This window comes from Pteronotus mesoamericanus, unplaced genomic scaffold (assembly GCF_021234165.1).
Source record: "Pteronotus mesoamericanus isolate MK-2021 breed Mesoamerican mustached bat unplaced genomic scaffold, CSHL_Meso_final contig_20, whole genome shotgun sequence".
NCBI lineage: Eukaryota > Metazoa > Chordata > Mammalia > Chiroptera > Mormoopidae > Pteronotus > Pteronotus mesoamericanus.
Window position 1 is genome coordinate 100510375 of NW_026555085.1, and position 21236 is coordinate 100531610.

Sequence of the window (21236 nt, forward strand, 5' to 3'; positions counted from 1 at the left end):
TGGGGAGGCAGGGCCCACGAGCAAGGCCACGCTCAGGAGTTGTCTGATTTTTATCCTGAGGACGCGCGGAAGCAGAACAGGGACGTGGCTAGACTGAACGCTCTGGAGACCCCTGTTGGGCTGCGGTGTACAAGGCGCGGAGGCCCTGGGGGGACGCGCCCAGACCGCTAGGGGCCCCTGCAGCTGTCCCGCTGTGACCGTTGCTCATGCGGCCCTTGGGGGCCAGGCCATCAACGTGAAGCATGTTTCTAGCCCAAACCTATGAAACCAAGCGACCTCCGTGTGACCTTCCACTTCCTGAAAGGGAGTCACACCTAGATTCAGAAAAAACGCATTATCATCGAGGCCCCAGCCCTGGGACCTGTGGTGAGTGGCGAGGGCCTGGCCGGATGACATGTGACACAGTTGAGAGGGGTGGGCCCTGGGCCCCTTGAAGGCGCCAGTGACTGAACCGCATTTGGCTTAGAAAATAAGCCCACTGAGGCGCTCGGTGAAAGCAGAGGTCGTGCCAATCCTCGCGCTCACCCCGGCCGGGGAACTACCAGGGACCGGAGAGGGCCCAGCAGAGAAGCTGCCCTCCGGGCCTGGCCTGGCCTGTCTTGCATAACCCGGCCCCTGGCTTCCGGGTCTCGGGGCGGCAGCGGCCGACACTGGCCTGCAGCTCTATTCCGGCCCCCTCACGGGCAGCGATTGGGCAGCGCGCCGGCAGCGTCTGGCTCTATTTCTGCACAGTACGCACCACCAGTGTATCTGCTGGAGCTCGGCCGTGTCTTTCTCAAACAGCCTTGTTTTTGATTTTGTGGAGAACGGCTACGGACCTCTGCTGCGTGCTCTGCTTTGGCTGGGGGCGGGGGCAGGGGCGGGGAGGGTACCATTCCGTTGTGTTTTTTTGGCATCTCACACCCTCTGCCAACTCCTACTTTAGACAACAAGGAATCCCCGGAAAGGGAGGGGCAACTGCCTTCTCTCAGAGTCCAGGCGCGACGGGCAAGAGCGGAGACAACCACCAGACGTCTTCCCGGAGCACAGGGGACCAGCCCCGTCCGAGTTTGGGATCCTTGCCACACAGCCACCTAGCTCTTCAAAGGGCCCAGTCATTTCTAGGGGTGGCATCAGATTTCACTGTGTGTCAGACCCGTTGACAATAAAATGCAAAAACTCATTCCAAGGTCGAACAGATGAAGTTCATTATTGACAGCTCTGTTGAACCTGTGGGGTGAAGCAGGAAAAGGAAGGGGTGTGGTTCCTCGCCTCAGGTGAACTTACAAGTAAATGGCCAGGATGTGGGCAGCAAAACTGGGCTGCAGAGGTCTGCCCTGGGCGAGCCACCCTTGGCATGCGGAGTGACAGGGGAGGTCTCCAGGGGACAGTGTGCGGGTGGGCGAGGCCAGCTCTCCCCGGAGCGCTGGCTGAGCTTCCTGACATCGCAGCGCACTGAATTGGCTCCCGGCCGCCTGTGTTAGCAGGAGCGCAGGTTGGCACCGTGCACCAGCCCCGGGCCGGCCAGGCCCTGGGTGCCCTGCTGAAGCACCGCATGCTGGTTTTCCCCTTCAGCCTTTCTTGACCTGGCTTCATGACAGTCCATTGTACTGGGATCCCTGTACACACAGAGTGAAGGCAGGGGCCAGGGAGAGAGGACGTCTGAGAACCAGGAGGCTTGGGCAGGAGCCGCGCCCCCTCCTCTAACTCACCTGTCAGCCCAGCCAAAGTGCTGAACCTTCTGTGTGGGGCCTCAGGCTCTGAATCTGTAGAATGGGCACGCCCTACGTTTCCCCTGCTTTCCTTGCATCTATCAGGAATATGATATTAGTTTAAGTCTGTTTTCTAAGCCTTGCCTCTTGTGAGATAAAATCTTTTATTTTCTTATAAAGGGAAATGAAAATGTCAGAGACCGGGGGTAGGGGAGGAAATTTTGGGGAGAGGGATAATGGTTACTATTCTTTTCTTTGCTCTCAAAATGTTCCTATTGTTTTACTCTTAAAAATGTAATATTGCCTCACAAACAGAATTTGAATAAGTCTGCATATCTAACACCTTCATCAAATCCTCTGATAAGCTGTTGATCTGACTGACTTGAATGTGGTTTCCCCCAGCAGACCTGTCCCTAAGACAGAAAAAGTATCCTCTTAATCTGTGTTCTATCCCCGGAGCCTACCCAGCCAGGTGTCTGGAAGTGTAAGAAGCTCTTTTTGAATGACAGTCTGGACACCGGCGAGGGCGTGGCCATGTCTGCTCTCCCGCACGGTCTAGCACGCTTGGTGCACCTGGCCGGCTGCAGGGTGGGCGGGAGCAATTTAACTCCTAATGAGTTCACTCACCAAATGCTAAATAGAATCAACCACAAGTGAAAACTCTTAAATTTAAAATTTAATGCTGCTGGAGCGAGAGGAGGGGACCCGAGATCCAGATAACAATGTGCAGTATCTACGTTGGGCGTAGCTGTGACAGCTCTCCCTTGACATTTTCTCATTGCAGCATAGGAGAAAATGGCCCATGTCAAAGCCATGGGCACGGTCACTTGTGTCCAGTGGAGTCTGCCTCTCTCTGTGGTGTGGGTTAAGGAGCCGCCCGCTCATTCTCACACGCCTGCAGGACTCCTGCAGTCAGTCTGTCGTCAGCATCTCCCTAGCTCCATGCAGGACCCTGCGCTGCCTGGTGTGGGGTGTGTGTGTGTGTGTGTGTGTGTGTGTGTGTCTGTGTGTGTGTACAAACTAGACATGCCCCTGTCCTCAGTGAGCTACATAAAAAGGTAAATTCCTGACAGGCAGCACTGGAGAAAGGACCTCACTGCGGAAAGGCCAGAGGGACAGGCTTAGAAGAGGAGGGTTTGTTGGGCTCCTCCAGGAGATCAAGGAGAGCTTCCTGGAGGAGGTGGGTATTGAGTGGGACCCAGAAACACCAGCAGGATTGGAGAAGATAGGCCACAGCACGACTTGGAAATGGGCTTGGCATGCTCAGGTGCAGGAAACAGATCAACACCCCGGCTGGAGAAGGAGCCAGAGGAAGAAGATTTTGCAGGACTTATCTCTTCTTCAGGAAGTGGCACAGGGGCTTGGCTGAGTGAATACATTTTAGCTTATTTGGAAAGAAATCTGAGTCAAAATCAATACGGGCGTCACCAGCGACAAACCCAGCTTTCCTTGCCTGGTGTCCCTCTGCCGGGCCTCTGCTCACAGCCACACCCCGGCGCCCCGCCCCATCCTAAGCAGGTGGTGGGTAGAGAAGGAGGTGCAGTTGAATGTCCTCCCAGGGAACCTCTTGCAGAAGCCGTGTGGTGACATTTATAACCTGGGATTTTCTTGATATTTATAGACACACTTCTACCCCCAGCCCCAAACTGCGTTCTCCCCTCCTGGGCTCCAGCTAGAAGATAAGCTCTCACATCTCCGGGGGTTGGGCGCCCCCTACTGGTGAGAGTTAGTAACTGCAGCATCTAAATAGCCACTTTTCCAGGCTTTTATCGGGGTAGAAGGCAGATGGAAATTGGCCTTGAGGTGAGTAACTGCTAACATTTACTGAGCACTTCCTAGGTGCTTACGTGGACCAGCTTATTTTGTCCTCACCGGAGCCCTATGAGGCTATACCCATAAAATGTTATGCCCATTTTGTCCAAGAAAGTGCCCAAGTTCACACAGCCAGGAATCAACCAAGGCGTGGTCACTGCCCCAGAGCCGACTCAGCGATGGAACGCAGGGCGTCCAGGGGTGCTGTTGGTGTAAATTTGTACCATGGTGTTACTAGGTGTTTAAGGAGTTAATATGAAAGCTTGGTTGCACTGAAGGGTGTAAATTGTTCGATTCAATAAGCTAATACCTTCTACAGGCCAGCCCCTGACTGGATGCTACAAAATCAAAGAAAATGTCATAGTAACAAAGTTACAGTGACTCACATGAGGTATTGATGATAAGACATGTATTCAAATAATCATAATATGGACAGATGTTCTATAACAGCCATTTTCAACCAGTGTGTCGCAAGAATTTTTAAAACATGCAGTACCTGACTGTTTAGTCTGGGGCACTCTTCTCCCTTAGATTATCAAATTAAAAAGTGACAACAGCCCTCCGTATGACTGAGTAAAAATCATACCGATTTTTTTTTGGTCAGATTGGCACAAAACATAACATACTGTTTGTTGTGCTGCGCTGGAAGAACTCTTTGGGCGCTACGGGGAGAGAAGGAGGAAATGGCACTTCTGGCGTGGAGTGAGGCCTGGGGAGGCAGCGATGCAAACTTGACAGGACAGCAAACCTTCTGGAAGGGTGCCCGTCAAAAGCCGGGCTGAGGGCGGAGGAGATGGAGGGGGAGAGGATGGAGACGGTGGGGGAGGGGAAGGCACATGCTTGCCTGGGGAGCAGCGCATCGAAGAAAGCGGGCAGGAGAGCAGGGGTGTTTGGGGGGCCGTTGCTGGGCGAGGCCGTTTGAAGCCGAAGGGAGAGGGACTAGGTGAGACTGGATAGTAAAGATGGGCCAGATCACTAAGGGGTTAAGAATTTCAAATTATATTAGAAACACTGAACATTTTGGCTCAGGAGAGTGAGGAAAGCAATACATATGTTTGTTGGTGCAAACAAAATCGTGAGCAGAATCAACTGTAGAGGAAGGCGGAATGCACCTAAACAGCAGGTAACGTTTGCGAAGACCCCAGAGGGCGTTATAAATAGAACAGCCACACACACGGCTGCGCTGACCCGTGCCGAGCAACACACCTGTCTCCAAAGCCCCCCACCTGCCTGACACTGTAGCGAGATTTCAACCTTGAGCACTTGCAACACGAAGTTCTACCAGTAAGAAGGCCCCAACTAAACGGCATCGAGTTGCTTTGGAGGGTAGAGAAGTCAAGAGTCACAAACACATTGGTGATGATGATGATGATATCAGCTGATAGTTATTAATCACGTACTCTGAGGGGCACTGTTGTTGGCATGTTATATAGACTAGCTCATCTTCCCCACAGTCCTTTGCAGCAGGTACATTTATTATCCTGTTTTACCCAGAAGGACATGGAGCCTGGAGAGTCCACACTACGAACAAGTGGTACCACGGGGATTCAGTCCTGGGCTGTCTCCCGTGTGCTGGGGTTTGACTGCTGTGCCAGTTTGTCAGTTCTTGGCAAGAGCTATAGGCTGGCAACGGAAGCAGGGCCAGGAGGTAAGTGACACGGGCGGGCACGTTCTGAAGGGACACAGAGTCCAGAGTAAGACGGCTCTTGGAAGAGAGGGGAGGTGCAGGGCCAGAGAGCATCAGGGAGCCTGGGCTGCCGGACCCTGCGCAGTGTGTGCAGCACGTGGGCGTATAAACTCAGGCCAAGGCCGTGCGCTGCCCAGACCAGCAACTCCAGGGGAAAGAGCGACATCTGCGTTGGTCATTGCTGTATCCTCCATGCCTTGCTCTGATCGACAGGGCCTGGATTTGTATTTCACCTGGTCTGGCTCAATCTGAAGTTATACTTTTTCATAAAAATCTAGTTAGTAAGGACACATTTTCTTTCCAAGGGTCTTATTGTATTAGTTCAGTAACAGACACAAAAGTCTGGAAGTAAACACATTGGTTCAAGGGTGTCCAGCTGAATGAATGTCTCCGAAAACAGAGCAACTTTCCACCAGGAAGACCCCAAGGCTGTTCCTTCTGTCAGGGTGCAGCTGCCCCATGACATGGACACCTCCTTGCTATTTTCAAACACTGCGTCCTTTTTCCCCTGCTGGAGTCCATGTACTTCGGGCCGACCCTAACCAATGAACTATAGAAAGAGACTCTCTGAGAACCGTCAATGCAACTTAGGTTTGAGGACTATTTAGAATTCTGTGGTCGACTTTTCCTTTGCACATGGCTCTTTCTTGCACATGGTAGGCACTCAAAGGCTGTTTGATAAATACAAATAGTGAGAGAAGCATAACAAAAAGAGAAACCCCCTCTCCTTTTAGTAGGAGAATGCACTTGTATCGTTTGCAGAGCTATCATGTGCACAGCTGGATTGAGATGCTTTACTCTAGGGACCTTCTTCGCTGACCTGAAGGAAGAGGCCGGCGGTGGTGCTGTCTTCTCTTCACCATGATGGATCTCCATCGCCCCCTGGTGGCAGGTCTGTGCACTGCTGTGGCTATTTCTGAGGCTCCTGTAAGATTGGGTAGTTGCAGGATGGACTGTCAGAGCCTGAAGGGAACCTAGAGGTTCTTGACGCCATTATTTCTCCAGCTGGAGCATTGGGACCAATTCTGAAAAGGCTCTGAATTCTCTATAAGATTAAAACTGTGTTTGGGTTTCGGTGACGATCTAAAATACAAGCATATTCTGGGTTACGTAGATGTCCGCTTTCTAATACACACTGCTCTGAAATTCATCTGTCTCCTCGTTTGTGTTGGTGCTTGTGGCCACCAGGTGCCCAGTGTTACCGAAACAACTGCCAAGGGAGGCCCGGGGAGGCTCGGGCTCCCAGTACCAAGAAAGGTCATGCCGGCTGAGAACCTCACACGGCACCGGCAGGGTAAGCAGCCCCGTGCAAAAGGCCTGCCCATCAGCACCGCGCTGGGGGGAGGGGCCGTGTCCTGCAGAAGCGTGACATTCTTGCTCAACTTAGTTTTTTCCAATTGAGTTCTATTGACTCACAGAGTTGTTTATTTTTAAAATTTTTTTTAACGTGCCTGGTGATACTTAAGAGCTGTAAGCCTAAAAGGTTTATGCCTTATCTTATAATTGTGTATATTTATGCATTATGGTAAAAATGAAGTGATCCAACCGTGCAGGGCTGCAGATTTTTCCCTTTGAAGGGGATTCAAATGTTGCCGGTGCCGAGCTGATGCGACTGAGCGACTGAGACCGCAACGAGCGACACCGCCCTCCCAGCGTCAGGCGGGCAGCTGGGGGCAGGGCCTGGAGGGCACGGAAGAGCCGAGACTCCTAGACGCGCGGTCCTGCATTCTGCCCGCAGTACCACCTGAACTCTCTGGATTTTAAAAAAATCTGTTTTGCTATAGATAGACCCTGCTCTTTGCCTCACTCGGTCAGTGGAGACCTGAGCTGTCATCATTTAAAAATAATCGTGCGGGGTACGTTACTCCCTTTCACGTTGATTCACCCGGGATGTCTTTCACATGGCTCGTGGCACGTTTCTTAGCACCGTGAAACATAACATGGGATTCTTGCCCAAGAACACTTTATAGGCACATTTAGGAAAGACATATATGGAATTTTAAAATAGTGAATTAAGTGCAGCAAGGTAACACTGCAAACGAGTGGTCCACTGTCGCCTTTGGTCCCCCACCAGGTGTCTCTTAACACTGCTTTCCTTCCCTGCACCCCAGCAGCCCCAGCAAGTCTCCCTGGAGGCCGAGAACGGGATCCCCCCCAGACCCCCCTCGCTTCCCCCAGCACCGCAGCTGTCTCTGCCGAGGGCCCCGGGCCTCCAGAAGTGGCCCAGGGACACGCCCCGGCCCACGTGGCACTGTGGCGCACGGGCACCCCCCAGAGGGAGCGTGGCCTCTGCTCACACACGTGACTGTTACTGTCAGTGCGGCTCCGCAGGGAGAATCCTCCCACCCACAGTTTCCTTGCCATCAGCTTGGCCGCTCGCCTGGCTAAGGGCCACAAGCTGCCCGTGGCGGGCCAGTGGCCTGTCACCAGTGGGGCTGCGCGTGCCCAAAGCCCCACTACCACGGGAGTGTGTGTGGGGCATGAGCGTGCACTGCGTGTGAGCCTGCGTGGGCGTGCATGCCTGTGTGTCCATGGGCGGCCTGCTGGTTTCCAGCCATGGCTGGGAGCTCAGCAGCTCTGCGGATAGTTTAGGTTTCTCAGGCGCTGGGTGACCCTGAGGTTCAGGACCGGGGTGTCCCTGACTCAGTTTGGACTCTCTGAGATGAAGCACCTTCAGCGCCATCCCCAAACTTCGGCAAACTCCTAATTCCAGGCGAATCAGCTATTGGTCAGGCGAGTGTCCTTTGAAAGTATGCACATCCTGTATCTATAACATGAGGAAGTGTAAGTAAAGGGTACACAGCTTGTGAAAATGAGGACAGTCCCCTTTCATTTCAAGTGTAAATGATCCACTATCTCCAAAGGGGGCCTTTTATTTTTTCTTACTGCTCTGGGGGGGAAAGGCCGGCTGGGAGCGGCCGACAGTGGGGTGATGTCATCCATTGGTCTGGGCTCCTTCACGAGGTACTCGTCACCTCTGCTGATGTCCCCTTGGCCAAGACGCACCATGTGCTAAGCCCAGCTTCAAGGGGGCGGGGGAACATATACCACCGGGGGGCGCAGGGGACCAAAGGGCCACAAAGTCACATGACAGAGGGTATGGGTAGAGGGGCTGGGGACTTTGGGGGAATCTCCCCACATCCGAAGAGCAGCGATGAAGTCCTGTCTCCACCCTCTTAGGATTCAGAGTCTGGGTGCCCGTGGCCCAGTGTCAGAGCTGAGAAAATCCGAGTGCCCGGCAGGCTCCTGTGGCGGGCACGGCGGTCCAGGGAGGGGACTCTGCCAGCCCAGCCCTGACCCAAGAGGCGGGGCAGGCCTGCAACACTGAACCAGCTGCACGCAGGGCGAGGGGTCTGCGCTGGGGGGCTGATGGGGGCCCGATGGGGCCTGGCCGGTTCCAAGGAGAGGTGGCAGAAAGGCCACCAGCCACGGCTCGTTTGACATTCTTACTGAAAGCGCGGTGGCACAATATTATTTTTAGTCAGCTCCCATTCTTGCTCAGGTGACTCTTGAAATTTTACTTACAACAGTCCTAGCACGTTTATCAAAATGTTATAAAACTCTTTTTTTTTTTCAAACCTGGCATTGACTGGTATAAGTGACACTGTAGAATGAAAAATATGTGGGTGAATTTATATCACTAGCCTTGGGGTGATTTATTTAACCCTTTTTCAATTTCAGGTGCGTGTTGCTATTTCCATGGGAGTTTCTCTTCTTATCTCAATTCTACGGTCGAAGGAAAAACACACTTCAGACTTGGGAGCTGAGGCGGTTGCAACTTCAGCTTTTTGGATTCAATCTGGCACAAGAATCCTGGCACCCTCGAGAGCTGGGATTGCTGCAGATGTATTTATTGTGGCCTGCGGCCACGGCAGTGGAAACGGAATTTTGTTTGAGGCAGCAAAGCCAAAAGGGCTGGGGATTTCTGGAGGCACGGGCCGCGTGGGCGTCTCCACGACCGGTGTTAGGTGGGGTGGGCGCTCCAGGGGACAGGCCAGGAGCCAGGTGACAGGTCTCTGTGGCGCTCTGCTCTTAAAGGACACGCCTCTGTGGGAAGGGCCTGGCCCCCCACCTCAACTCCCCTCTGTCCCCTCCTTTCAATTTCTCTCTCTACTCCTTTCCCCCCTTCTTCCTTCACCCTCAGGGAGGAAGTGGCTGTTCCCGCGCCCGGTCAGGCCCTTCTGTAAACTCTGATTGGAGTAGGGACAGACCTGCCTTGAGGTTCCATCGGGGATGGGACAACTTCTGGGCTACTTTTCCAAGGGGGCAGGCAGGAGTTTCCCTTAGGAGACAAGAGAAAATGCAAGAGATGGCTCAGAAACTAGAGTTTTTAATAGAATCTGTCTCATTCTTGCCCCCCTCCCGCCTGAGTTCCTGGCGTCTATTCTCGGGTTTGGCCCAGAGTGAGCGAAGGGGGAGAGAGAAAGCTGAGGTAAGGCCCTTTCCTCCTTCTCAGAGCTTCTGTTTGTTTGAGAGAGGAAAGGGGGGAGGGGAGGGGAGGGGAAGAGGGAGAGGAGGGGGGAGGGAGGGAGAGAGGGAGAGGGGAGAGAGGGAGCGGGGAGGGCGGGGTGCGGGCACAGGGCAGAGCCTCCGAGGCTGTGCTGGGCCAGCACGGTGGGTGACGTGTGGAACTAGGGCTGTGTAATTTAGGAAGGAGGTTTGCGATATGTCTACCTGCTCCACGAAGCACGTGGAGGTGTCAGTACAAGGATGTTAAATGTGGCATTGTGGAGAACACCAATGCTGGGAACACCTATTCATTCAATAACAAAGCAGTCGTTTCAGACTGCAGTTTTTCTTCCCATGGAATACTATGCAGACATGAAAACATAAGACATTAAAATGCGGACCTCTACCTATTGACATTAAAACATACCCATGATGTATTTTTAAATTAAAAAGCACTTTGCAAAATGTTATAAAACATGTCTAGCATGAGCTTATTTTGTGAAAAACAAAAACAATACAACAAAAAGTATCACTATATGTATCTATGCAAGTAAAAACTCTCGACTGACGTGCACTAAAATGTTAGCTGGGTTTTTTCCCTAAGTGGTGGAACTTGAGCGCACTCTACGTTCTTCTTAGTCTCTTTCTTTCTATATTGAAAATATATCTGAAAACAATGAACACGAACATTTTAGGAGCCAGAAAATCATGAAAAGTATTGCTATGTTGAAAGTAAAATCCACTTCATGCATTGCCTCGGTAAGGTTGCATTTTCTGAGAAATGAGTGATTCTAAGTTAGCAAACAGGACTCTTTCCTGAGTGCTCGTTTCCCCTTCTGCACCGTAACACTGAACGCACGGACTTGGTTTCCTCAAATCCGGGGTTCTCCCACCTCACCAGAACCCCGCCCCCGCTCCCCCCGGAGGCAGGCTGTCCCAGGGCTTCGGACTCTGCCTGCCGGTCGGTCGGTCGGAGCCTGAGAGCTCGCATTTCTCACCAGCTCCCAGGTGGGGCTGCCACTGCCGGTCCGAGCCGCACATCCCACGTTCAGAACCGTCAGTCAGAGGAAGGAAAAGGGTGCTTCACAGTCACAAGTCGCAACCTTCTTTCCAACTTTTCCAAATTTCCTGGAATAAGTGCTCCTTTAAAAATATCGCATCCAAAAATTCCTGAATTTTTATGAGACGATTTTTTTTTTCTCCAACTATGCAACGCATCTGTACGCGTCAATACTCTAAATAGAGCAGACTCCAAATGCTTGTAAACTGGGTTTCAGAGAGAACTCTCCGCTGCGTGTCCTGGTCCAGCCAACGGACATTTCACATGCAGTACATTGACAACCACCGTTTGCACTGTGTGATAGTTGTGCAGTTCTGCCTATTTGACAAACCCTTGGCCCGAAGCTGTTGCCCGGAAAGTCACCCTACTGGGGACCTTACATGGCATATGTCAGGAAGATCTCAGTGAGCCAGGGAGGCGCACACCCTCATTTGGAGTTTCTCTAAACATGTTCTTTTCTTTGCTCCACTTGTCTTACTTGGGCAGCCACTGAGTTGTGGTGCAATCGGTGTGCCCGCTACCCTCGGGACCTGCCCTCCAAGGTTCGCGATTCCCCTGTCCAGTCAGTGGGGGGCGCTCTGCTCAGATCCCCTGGGCCCTCTCTCACGACGTCTGCGTGCCCCCTACCCTTCTGAAAGGACGGCCCTCGGGCGATAGCAGCTCACAGGGTCCAGCTCACCTCCCGTGGGGGCGACCCTGAGGTGTAACTTGTCCTCCAAGGTCCCTCTGCCCAGTGAGTCTGTGGCTGCCTCTGTGGGGCTTTGGCTTGAGTCAGAGCCTTTGCTGGGACCCTGTCATGCCGTCCTCACTTCCAGGCAGGCGGGGAGGGGAGCCCTGCTTTCATCACCAACCCGCCCCCTGAACCTGCGTCGCAGGGTCCACCTCTGGGGACTCTGGCAGAAGGCACGTGTCCTGCATAAGGGGACAGCTGTCAGACCTGCTTAAGTGTGTGCACTCTACCCAAGATGCTCATCAACAATAAAATGCACCGGTGGGCACCCTGCTGGCCAGTGAGGACGTGCAGAGAGAGAAGGCCCAGTTGGCATTTTGGAGGGACTCACATCTCGTCGGGGGATGTAAAACTTGGTGCGCAGGGGCAGGGTGTCATCCGATTCCTGCTAGCCCACGTCCTTATCTTCGGTGGCGCTCTGCGTTCCTCCCCTTCCCTCCTGGGGCCGCTGGGGCAGGCCCGTGACTTTCCTCTACACTCGGTCCTACGTGCGACAGGAGGCCTGAGTGGTTCTGCGTGTGACGCAGAAGTCACAGGAACACCCAGCAGGATGAAGAATGGGGTGCCACGGTGCGGATGCGGGTGAACATGTAAGGGGGGCCAGATGGCACCCCCCAGGGACTCCGCCCCCTCTAAGCTTCCTAAGTGTAGATGCCCCTCAAGAAAAGGAGACGGGACCCCGAGGGGATCGGGCTTGCCTTTCCCCTCCTGCTGGCAGGATGGAGAGGAATCCCGCTGAGGCAGAGGAAACAAGAACCAGACCCAGAGCTGCTACCCACCGGGGGCAGGGGCCCCCCGGGCGTGCGGGAGGCAGCGCCGTGCTGTTTCACGGCTGTGGCAAACTTTGATGGGGTCAGACAGGCCCTGCCACGCCAGTGTCTTCTTGTCCAAAGTGTCTAATATTTTAGACAGTCAAGGAAGTCAAGGAGTTGGTTAAGCCAATAGAGAAGAAAAACCCTATGCAAAAATCACACCCTCATTTTATGCTTTGCTTTGACTTGTTTTGCTTTTAAGTTTTCCCAAGGCCCAGTAATCCCCAGTCCCACTGGTTAGACCTAAGCCCAGGAGTTTTCACAGAGCCGAGGGAGATCAGCCTTTTAAAAACAAGACGTGCAAGACTGAGGTCATGCCTGTGACTTTCCTCTACACTCGCGGGGCTGGACTCTGTCGCTTCGCCTCATGTAACTGCAAGGAATCTGGGAAACGCAGGGGGTTACACACAGCTTGGTGTTTGAGTTTCCTATTGCTGATGTAATAAACTGCAACAATCTTACGGCTTGGCACAATACACATTTATTATCTTACAAGTCTAGAGGTCAGAGAGAGCTGTTAGAGATGAGCCACTAGGCAGGTATTTAAAAACGGACGGTCAAGGACTAGCTGAATGACTCACTTCCACGAAGGGCATGATAAATTAGGTTTTGCAGGTTAGAGAGCCTTTGTCAGGAAGATTGCCTTGGCAAGACATAGCTGCGGTTACCAGCCCTACCTCCTAGGGGTGGGAGCACAGGGTGGTGCCCTTTTCTCTCCAGTCAACAGGAGCTTTGATAGGGCCATTCAGAAGGAGGGCACAAGCAGCTGACACACAGCTGAGAACGTAAAGAAGAGACTTTTGCCCTCAGCTCAAGGCCGCTGGGCAGAGTGGACCTGGATGCGCTGCAGCTAGTCAGGAACTCAGAGGCGGCTGGCCTGGAGGCTGGGAGGCGGGTCATGAGTATTTCTCGTGGACCAGACGTGGACCACAGGGAAGAGGGAGCTGGGCATTTAACATCTCACCTTAGAGGACTGTCCTGAGAGGCAACGGGCGATCAGCCCTCTGACAAAACATCGCCAGCATCGTGCATGAGGGGGAGCCCCCCCCAAACCAGAATTGTCTCCTGGAGGGTGGGCACCTTGTACTTCAGGCTTTCCCCGCTAGGTGAGTGTTCTAGAAACCCATCTGGATCAGTGCGCCAGCTGGCGTTGCTGTGAGAGGCTGCGTTCAGTGAATTTTTTTGAAGAGTCTTTCAACACGTGTGCCCATTTCACAATGGGTGATTTACAAGCGCACCAGCCCATGCCTTGGTGAGGGTTCAGCAGTTTTTGACCAAAAACGGCATGGCCCCGTGTACCACCCTCCCTATTCACCGGCTCTCATCCAGGGAGACTTTTTATTTTGTTTCCCTGGATGAAAAAAGTCCTCAAAGGGAAACGTTTTGCTGATGTGGAAGAGTTGATACAAAGAATGGCAGAAGCACTAAAAGGCATGAGAATCAACGGGTTCAAAAACCGTTTGGAGTCGTGGGAAGAACGTCTTGATAGGTGGATGGCATCAAGTGGAGAGGACTCTGAAGGTGACTGAAGTTTCAATGTGTAAGAATAAATACACCTTTTTTTATTAAGTAAATTCCGGGTTTCTTGTGTCCCCCCCAGCCCCTGCATAAAGTGCTGTGGACGAGTCCCCCAGGGGGCCTGTGCAGAACCTGAGAAAGAGCCCATGACAAGGAGGTGCCGACCAGCAAGACCCCGAGTGGGCACGGACGCGCCTGCCCCCTCCTCCCCGCCTCCCCTGCCGCGGGTCCTGGGGCATCAGCACGCGCCAGCGAGATGAAGGCTGCAGTCGCCCAAGGCAGGAAACCAGCACAAGCAGCCTCCCCGTCTGCAGGCCACCAGGCCCAGCAGGCTCCAGTTGGAGGGTCTGATTTAAATCAAGAAAGTCTGATTTAAATCAAGTTTGAAGTTTTTATTATACAGTATTAGACAGGTTTAGTTATTGAATCGACACGGTGTTTATGATTTAAAGCAGTCCCAGGATTTGTTTATTACCCCTAAGTTCACAGGAGCCACGCGGCTGCCGGAGTTTTGTCCCCAGAGCAGAGAAGGGAATTTGCTCACTGAGGATATTTTAAGGGAATGGGGTTGGGGTTTGGGGGGAGGGTGTGGGAGAGGGACAAAAATGAGGGAGTTTTCATAATTATGACACCTGATGAGGCTTCCTTGTTTCACATTCATCTTTTAAGTTTTTATATGGCCATCATTACACTTGAGAGACTGTCCTGAAACTTCCTTTTTTTTCACTTGCCACTGTGTATGGGATCATCCCTGGTCAGTGTAACTTCACCCCATTGACTTTAGGGGCTGCCTGGAACCCCGCAGTCTGGATGCGCGACACTGTCTTTAACTGGTCCCGTACCGATGGGCGTTCCTCATACATTTACTATTTACCGGCAAGAATAGTATTGACTTGCGTAGGGGACAGGGTAGAGCTCGGGAAAGGAGAAAAAGCAGGAACCACTGTAATGGCACATGAACAATACAAGTAAGTAAATAAATAAAAGAATAATATTGCAAAAACACGGCCCCCCACCTTGTGTGATGGAGATGATGGACTCTCCGGATACCTTCACTGATGGCAGCACCTTTATTTTCCTTTGGGGAAATGGAGATGTCATAGGAAAACATGTCCTTTTTGTCTTCTGTTTTTTTAAAAAACAAACACAATGGGGGCCTGGGCTTGCCCCGCGCAGACTCCTGCCCTCTAGCGGGGGAAACGGAGGCACGTGACCCCGCACAGCGCCCTCCCGGACCTCGCCTTTTGGGCGGAGGGACACAAACACAGAAAAGGAAGACGAGCTCTGTCTCCAAAGAGGTGCCTTCAAGAAGCGGGCCAAGCGTCTCCGCCCGCGCGCTCTCCTCCCCCGGACCTCATGAGTCAGCCTTTATTCCATCCGGGGGTCTAGCGCTCGTTTCGTTTTGCTTATTCTTGGCTTCTTCTAGCCTGAGTGTGCCTCTGTTGTCAGGAGGATAAAGAATATGTGAATTGAACATTTTGGCAAATGGAACCTCTAGTTGCTCTTCCATCTGAGGCCTCACTTAAAACTTCTGCCAACAGGTGGAAGCTTCTGGGCTTCGTTTTAAATGGATTTTCTTTAAACAGTTCTGTGGTATGGATGAGGCTTCTTTTGATTATTTGATTTCCTCCTAGTTCTGTCTACTTCTAAATAACTGAAATGTCATCTCCTACAGTGGGCTTGGCCAATAAATAACTCATTTATTATTGTTTGAATGTAGCTAGTTTGTGTTAATTTGCCAGAGGTCGTTGATGACCTGGCTCAGTGTCAAATCCTTTTGATTGATTAGTGGACGGTTTCCCAAGGACATGAACCACACACTTGGACTCCAAGTATTCCGGAACGGAGTATCCTCACATGATCGCCTTAGCAACTGTAAATAATGATGTAATCTTGAAATACCAGCGAAAGAACAGTGAAGCGTGCCACACAAAGTCCCTTTAACATCCTGTTTGCCCATGACTTTATTCTTACTTTAAAAATGTATTAAAAAGACCCGCTGTGGAAGCAGAACAACGTGATCTGAACTGAAGGCATACGAAGAAGAATTCAGTTTCTCTACCAGGCAAGATACCATCAAGAAAAGGAATCATGTAGGGTTTACTGCCCCATATAAAGAAAAATGTCCAGGTGATTTGTGAGCAATGGGGACTGTAAATACAGACGAGCGACGGTGAGCTCTCCATCACCAAAAACTGTGCTGCCAGGGAGAATAGGGGGCAATGAGGTCACGGCCGCCCCCAGCTTCTGGACACATTCCCTGCAGTGGGAATAACGGAAATAATGCAGAGTTTTGACTTTTACCTCCTCTGCTCCCTCCACCGACTGTCGTTGACATTTGAAGTGCAGGAAACGTCCAGAGGAGAGAGGAGGATAATGGTTGCAACGGGGTTCCCGAAGGTCTCATGTAAGAGCGGGGGTGCCATTTAAAATATTTAACAGCCAGGGTGGTCATGTAAATTAGTATGTAAAGCAGAATTAAATTCATTGTCACCACGTGTTTTATAGGATCTTAGAAAGGGAGCTTACTTAAGTAAATAAAGTTGTGTTGTTTTGTTACTAAGATACCAGGAAAAGATTGCCTTTCCTGGGCCAAGCAGCACGACTGACAGGCGGAGTAATCACCAAACGCCTGAAATAGACCGAGGCTGGTTGCCAAGTTCTCCTGCATAGGGTGGGCTGAGCAGAGTGGGCATCACTGGTCCTCCCGTCCCACGGTGAAGAATGGGGTTTGCCGAATGTAGTTTTTTTTACAGATATTATTTGTCAGTTTATGCGATCTCCCTTCTGCTTTGAGTTTCTTTCTTTCTTTCTTTTTTTTTTTTTGCATGAGAGGATGATGGATTTTATCTAATCCTTTTCTGAGTCATATAAGAAGACCATATGGCTTTTCTCCTCTCTTCGATTAATGTGGCAGATTACACTTATCCTAATGATACATTTCCCCTGAATTCCTGGGAAGGAGCAAATTTGGACAGGATATATTTTCTTTTTCATGCTTGGCTGGATTCAGCTTGTTAATGTTGTTTAGGGATTTTGTGTCAAGGTTTACCAGTTAGAGCGAAACTTTCTTTCATCATGTCGTTTTTGTCTTGTTTTTGCATCGAGGCTGAACTGACCTCGTGGAATGCTACCAGGGAGTAATTCTGCGTTTTCCATCTTGTAGAAAATTGGAACAATTTTTGTGAAAGGTATGTAGCATTTGCTCCTAAGATTGACGAGGCCAGCTATTTTCTTTAGGGGAGGATTTTTAACTACTGATTTAATTTCAGGCATTCTTTTCTTCTTGAGTCAAGTTTAGTACACTATACTTTTTCAGGAATTTGCTTATTTCATATAAGTTCTCAAATTTATTAACATAATATTTATGAGCAGATCAAGCAATTATTTTGAACAGATGGTGCAATTATACTTCATAATATTTCCTTCTCATTTTAATATCTGCTGTTTCTGTGGTTGTGTCATCCTCTATTCCTATTATTTTTAAATTTCCACCTTTCCCCCCTTTTTTTGATAAATCCCACTGAAGATTTGGTTATTATATTCATCTTTCTGTAAAGCCAGTTTTTAAAAAACTTTTCTCTCAGTTCTAACTTTGTATTCCTTTTGATTAATGTCTGTTCTTGTCTTTATAATCTCCATCCTTTTTCTTTAATAAGTTTATTCTCTTATTCTTCTCCTACCTGCTCATTGGACATTCAGCATATCTTCAATGTTACGATTTTAAATATAAGTGTTTAGTCTTTATGTTTTTCTCATGTATATAAATAGGTAAGGGACCGCGGTAGCCATTGAGGAGCAGCAGCCAGGGCCCTCCGCTACCCCACGGCCGTGGGCCTCAACAAAGGCCACAAAGTGACAAAGAACGTGAGCAAGCCAAGGCACAGCGGCCGCCGCGGGCGCCTCACCCAGCACACCAAGTTCGTGCGGGACCTGATCCGAGAGGTGTGTGGCTTTGCCCGCTATGAACAGCGCGCCATGGAGCTGCTCGAAGTCTGTAAGGACAAGAGAGCCCTGAAATTCATCAAGAAAAGGGTGGGGACACACATCCGTGCCAAGAGGAAGAGAGAGGAGCTGAGCAATGTCCTTGCAGCCATGAGGAAGGCAGCAGCCAAGGAGGACTGAGCCCCATCCCCTCTGTGTAATAAAACCTGTTCAGGAAAAATAAATAAATAAATAAATACATAGGTAAGGGTATATATTTTTCACCTTTGCAACATCCTTTGAGTTTTATTTGTAAGAGAGTTATTATTGTTCAGTCCTGAATATTTAAAAATTTCTGTTACGATTTTGTCAATATTTAATTAAAAAATTTTTAAATTATATTTTTGATTTTGATTTTTTATTTCATTGCACCATGATAAGAGACATAATCTGTATGGTACCTTTTTACTTTTTAGTTTGATATAACTTTTTTTATGGCTTAATCCATAGCTAATGTTCATAAATGTCCTATGTTTGCTCAAGAACAATGTATATTCTATATATGATCATTAAATCAAGCTTGATAATTGTGTGGTTTAAATCTCTACAGCTTTACTACTTTATATGGTTTATCTACCTATAACTGAGAAAAAATACTGGAAATATCTCCTGTTGGTTTAGAAGCTATACACTCTCTACTTTCAGTTGTTACTCTTAAAATTTTTGCCATACCTAGTTTTAAAAATTCAAATTTAATTTCCCAACCTTTTTCCTGAACAGTAAAAATTCATTTTAACAATCTTAATGATAATTAAGATTTCATTCTTATGTGATCTGTATTTCAGTTGTTTTCTTTTTTAAACTCAAACTAGTGTTTCTTTAGATTCACCTACACATTTCCAAACTCCTTCATTCACTGTCCTTCTTTGGTTCTCAGGCCTTTATTCTGAGTTGCTGTTTTCTTCCTGAAGTGCTTTTAGAAGGTCCTGTAGTAAAAGGTCTGTAACTGGTATGTACTCCCAAATTTTATTTAACTGAAAATGCATTTATTTTATTTAATTCTTGAGAGATAATATTTCTGAGCACACAATTCTAGATTGGCAGTTATTTCCTCTCAAAATCTGAAAATACTGCTTCACCACTTTCGGCCTCCTGTTGTTGAGAAGGCTGCTGATTAACTTGGTTCTTTCGTAGGTATTCTCGCATCTATTTCTCACTGCTTTTAATCATCTCTCTACATTCTGTGTTCTCAGAATCACTGTAATATACTTAGGTGTGGATTTTTTTGTATTTATCCACCTTGGTATTTGTCGTGCTCCCTACATCAACAGATTTATATATTTCATCCATTTTCAGCCATTATTTCTTTGAACATTGTTTCTTATCTATTCTCTCTATTCTTTTCTTCTGGGATTATATTTTTTCATATCTTTTTCTTTCTTTATATTTTCCATCTCCTTGTGTCTCTGTGCTGCAATCTTGGTAATTTCTTATGACTAGTCTTCCGACGAGTCTTCCAGTTCTCTAATTTTCTCTTCCACCATATTTAACCTACTGTTTAGCACTCTACTCAGTTTTTATTCCCTAGGGTAATATTTTTCCTTTTTATATTATGTTGGCTAGTGTTCAAACCATTATTTATTTTTTATTCTACTTTATTTCTTTAAACATATCACATATAATTATTTTATAGTTGAATCCATTCTAATATCTTAAACAGTTATGAGACCAAATCTTGTTTCTCTGAGTCTTTTTATGATTTTTGTTTCTTTGGGGGTGTACAAGCTCATATTTGACTGACGTTAAACTGTGGAAATTCTGAGGGCCTCTACTGGGGATCTGGAGGGGCTTCGTGTGTTCTGCCAAGGACAGGAGATGTCTGTGACTTAGCTCACTGGGGACTCCTGGCTCTTGTAGGGGTTGGAGGTGCTCCGATTCAGTCTCTGCCACCTGAGAAGCACAAAAATGAGTGCTGGGGCCCATTAAAAGCCTCTTTGCCATCACATGTGCACCACACTCTGGGGATTCCACCTCACAGTAACCGCTCTATGAATGCACTTGTCTGTGGGAGCCCCTCCAAACCCCCCGAGACCTTCGGCCTCTCATCTTGCTCATTTCAGGAGCCCAGCTGCCCCCTGCCCTGATTTCTTCCCTGTCCGATCAGTCCTGCAGCCAGCTGTCTAATCACTCTTCCTCGAGCATGATTCTGATGTTTAGAGTGTAAATCCCTCAGGTTTGTATCACTGGTCACCTTTTTGAAAGTATTGCTGCTAGATTAGCGAACGTGCACCTCACAGTAGCCTTGTGAAAAACAGCCGATAAACTTTCCTTTTCAGTGGCTTCCTCGCACCTTCAGAGCAAACCCATACCCCTCAGTGCTGCCCTGACGTCCTTCTAGCTCTGGCCCCCTCCCACCTTTAAAACAGTGTCACCCGCTCACCGTTTCATGCGTCCTGCAGTCCCGCCACCTGGAACTTCTCAAACCTTCTCTTCCTTCTTCTCGTGGGTCCCTCTGATGAGCATGTTCTGCCATCACTCGCCCTGCCTTTCCTTCAAGGTTTGGCTCCAGTGCTGACTCTTTCGAGACACTTCTCATTTGCCTCCTGAGCTAAACATGCTCTCTCTGCTGTGCATTAAGCAGCACACGCATGCACAGCACAGACAGAAGCATGCAGATCCAGAGGCACACATGCAGCACAGACGCAGAGAACTATACACAGACACACGCACACACACAGACACATCCCTCAGGAACAAACGGCCTGTAGTTAGTCTCTGAGTTCCCTTTCCTCTTCCCTGATTCTCTCAAGCTGCTTTTTAATTAAGGTCAGGCTCCTTTTCATCATTGTAGGAAAGATGAACCAACCCCACCTTTAATAGTCCTTCTCCATAAAGGGGAAGTGTATGTGTAACTTCCTGCGTCTGTTAGAGGGAGGAGGACGGTGGAGGCTGCCCTGGGAAGACGGAAACGTCCCGGCTGCGGACTCACAGCCGGGGGCCCCCCGAAGGTGTTCAACACGGGCGCTGGGACTGGGGGTGGGTACATGCAGCGCTCTCAGGGGACGTCACGCTTAAGAGCTAAAAGGCTAAACAGGCTTTTTACTAATCTGTATTTCATATGGCAAAGAGGAAACAGGCCGAGGCACCATTTTGAACGTATGGTCCCCTCTTAAACGAACCAGTGGCCGCCGCATCTGGGCTCAGAAAGGTGTCGGAGCAGAGGCAGGGGTCGGCTTGCGGCGCGCACGCCTGCTGTCCCGCCGACGGGGCCTTGCTTCCCAGAGGACTCTGCTTTCTCCCAAAGCCGCCTGGTGGGTAACAGTCACCTGATTTGGGGGCTAAGCAGCTTCAGGTTTTCCTTGTGATATTTGAAACTTTGCATATTTTATTTCTTGCCAACAGTTACAGCGAGACATTTTGTTTTTTAAAAAACAAAACAAAACATTCCAATGACTTTTTCATGTTAGTCTCTACAAACCAGGCTAAGAGTTACCTAAAGAGAGTGCTGTGTCCTGCTTGACTCATTAGCCTTGTTTTGGAGTTCGCTAACAAT

The 21236-nt window shown here is 49.5% G+C and overlaps 1 protein-coding gene across 1 annotated transcript; it reads left to right on the plus strand.

The window, feature by feature from the left end:
• The first annotated feature begins 6450 nt into the window (after nucleotides 1–6450).
• LOC129066954 (60S ribosomal protein L36-like) lies at nucleotides 6451–17884 on the plus strand. The gene is made up of 2 exons (XM_054568661.1): nucleotides 6451–6484; nucleotides 17562–17884. The coding sequence occupies exons 1-2, from the start codon at nucleotides 6451–6453 to the stop codon at nucleotides 17882–17884; spliced, it is 357 nt and encodes a 118-aa protein (XP_054424636.1).
• The last annotated feature ends 3352 nt before the right edge of the window (nucleotides 17885–21236 follow it).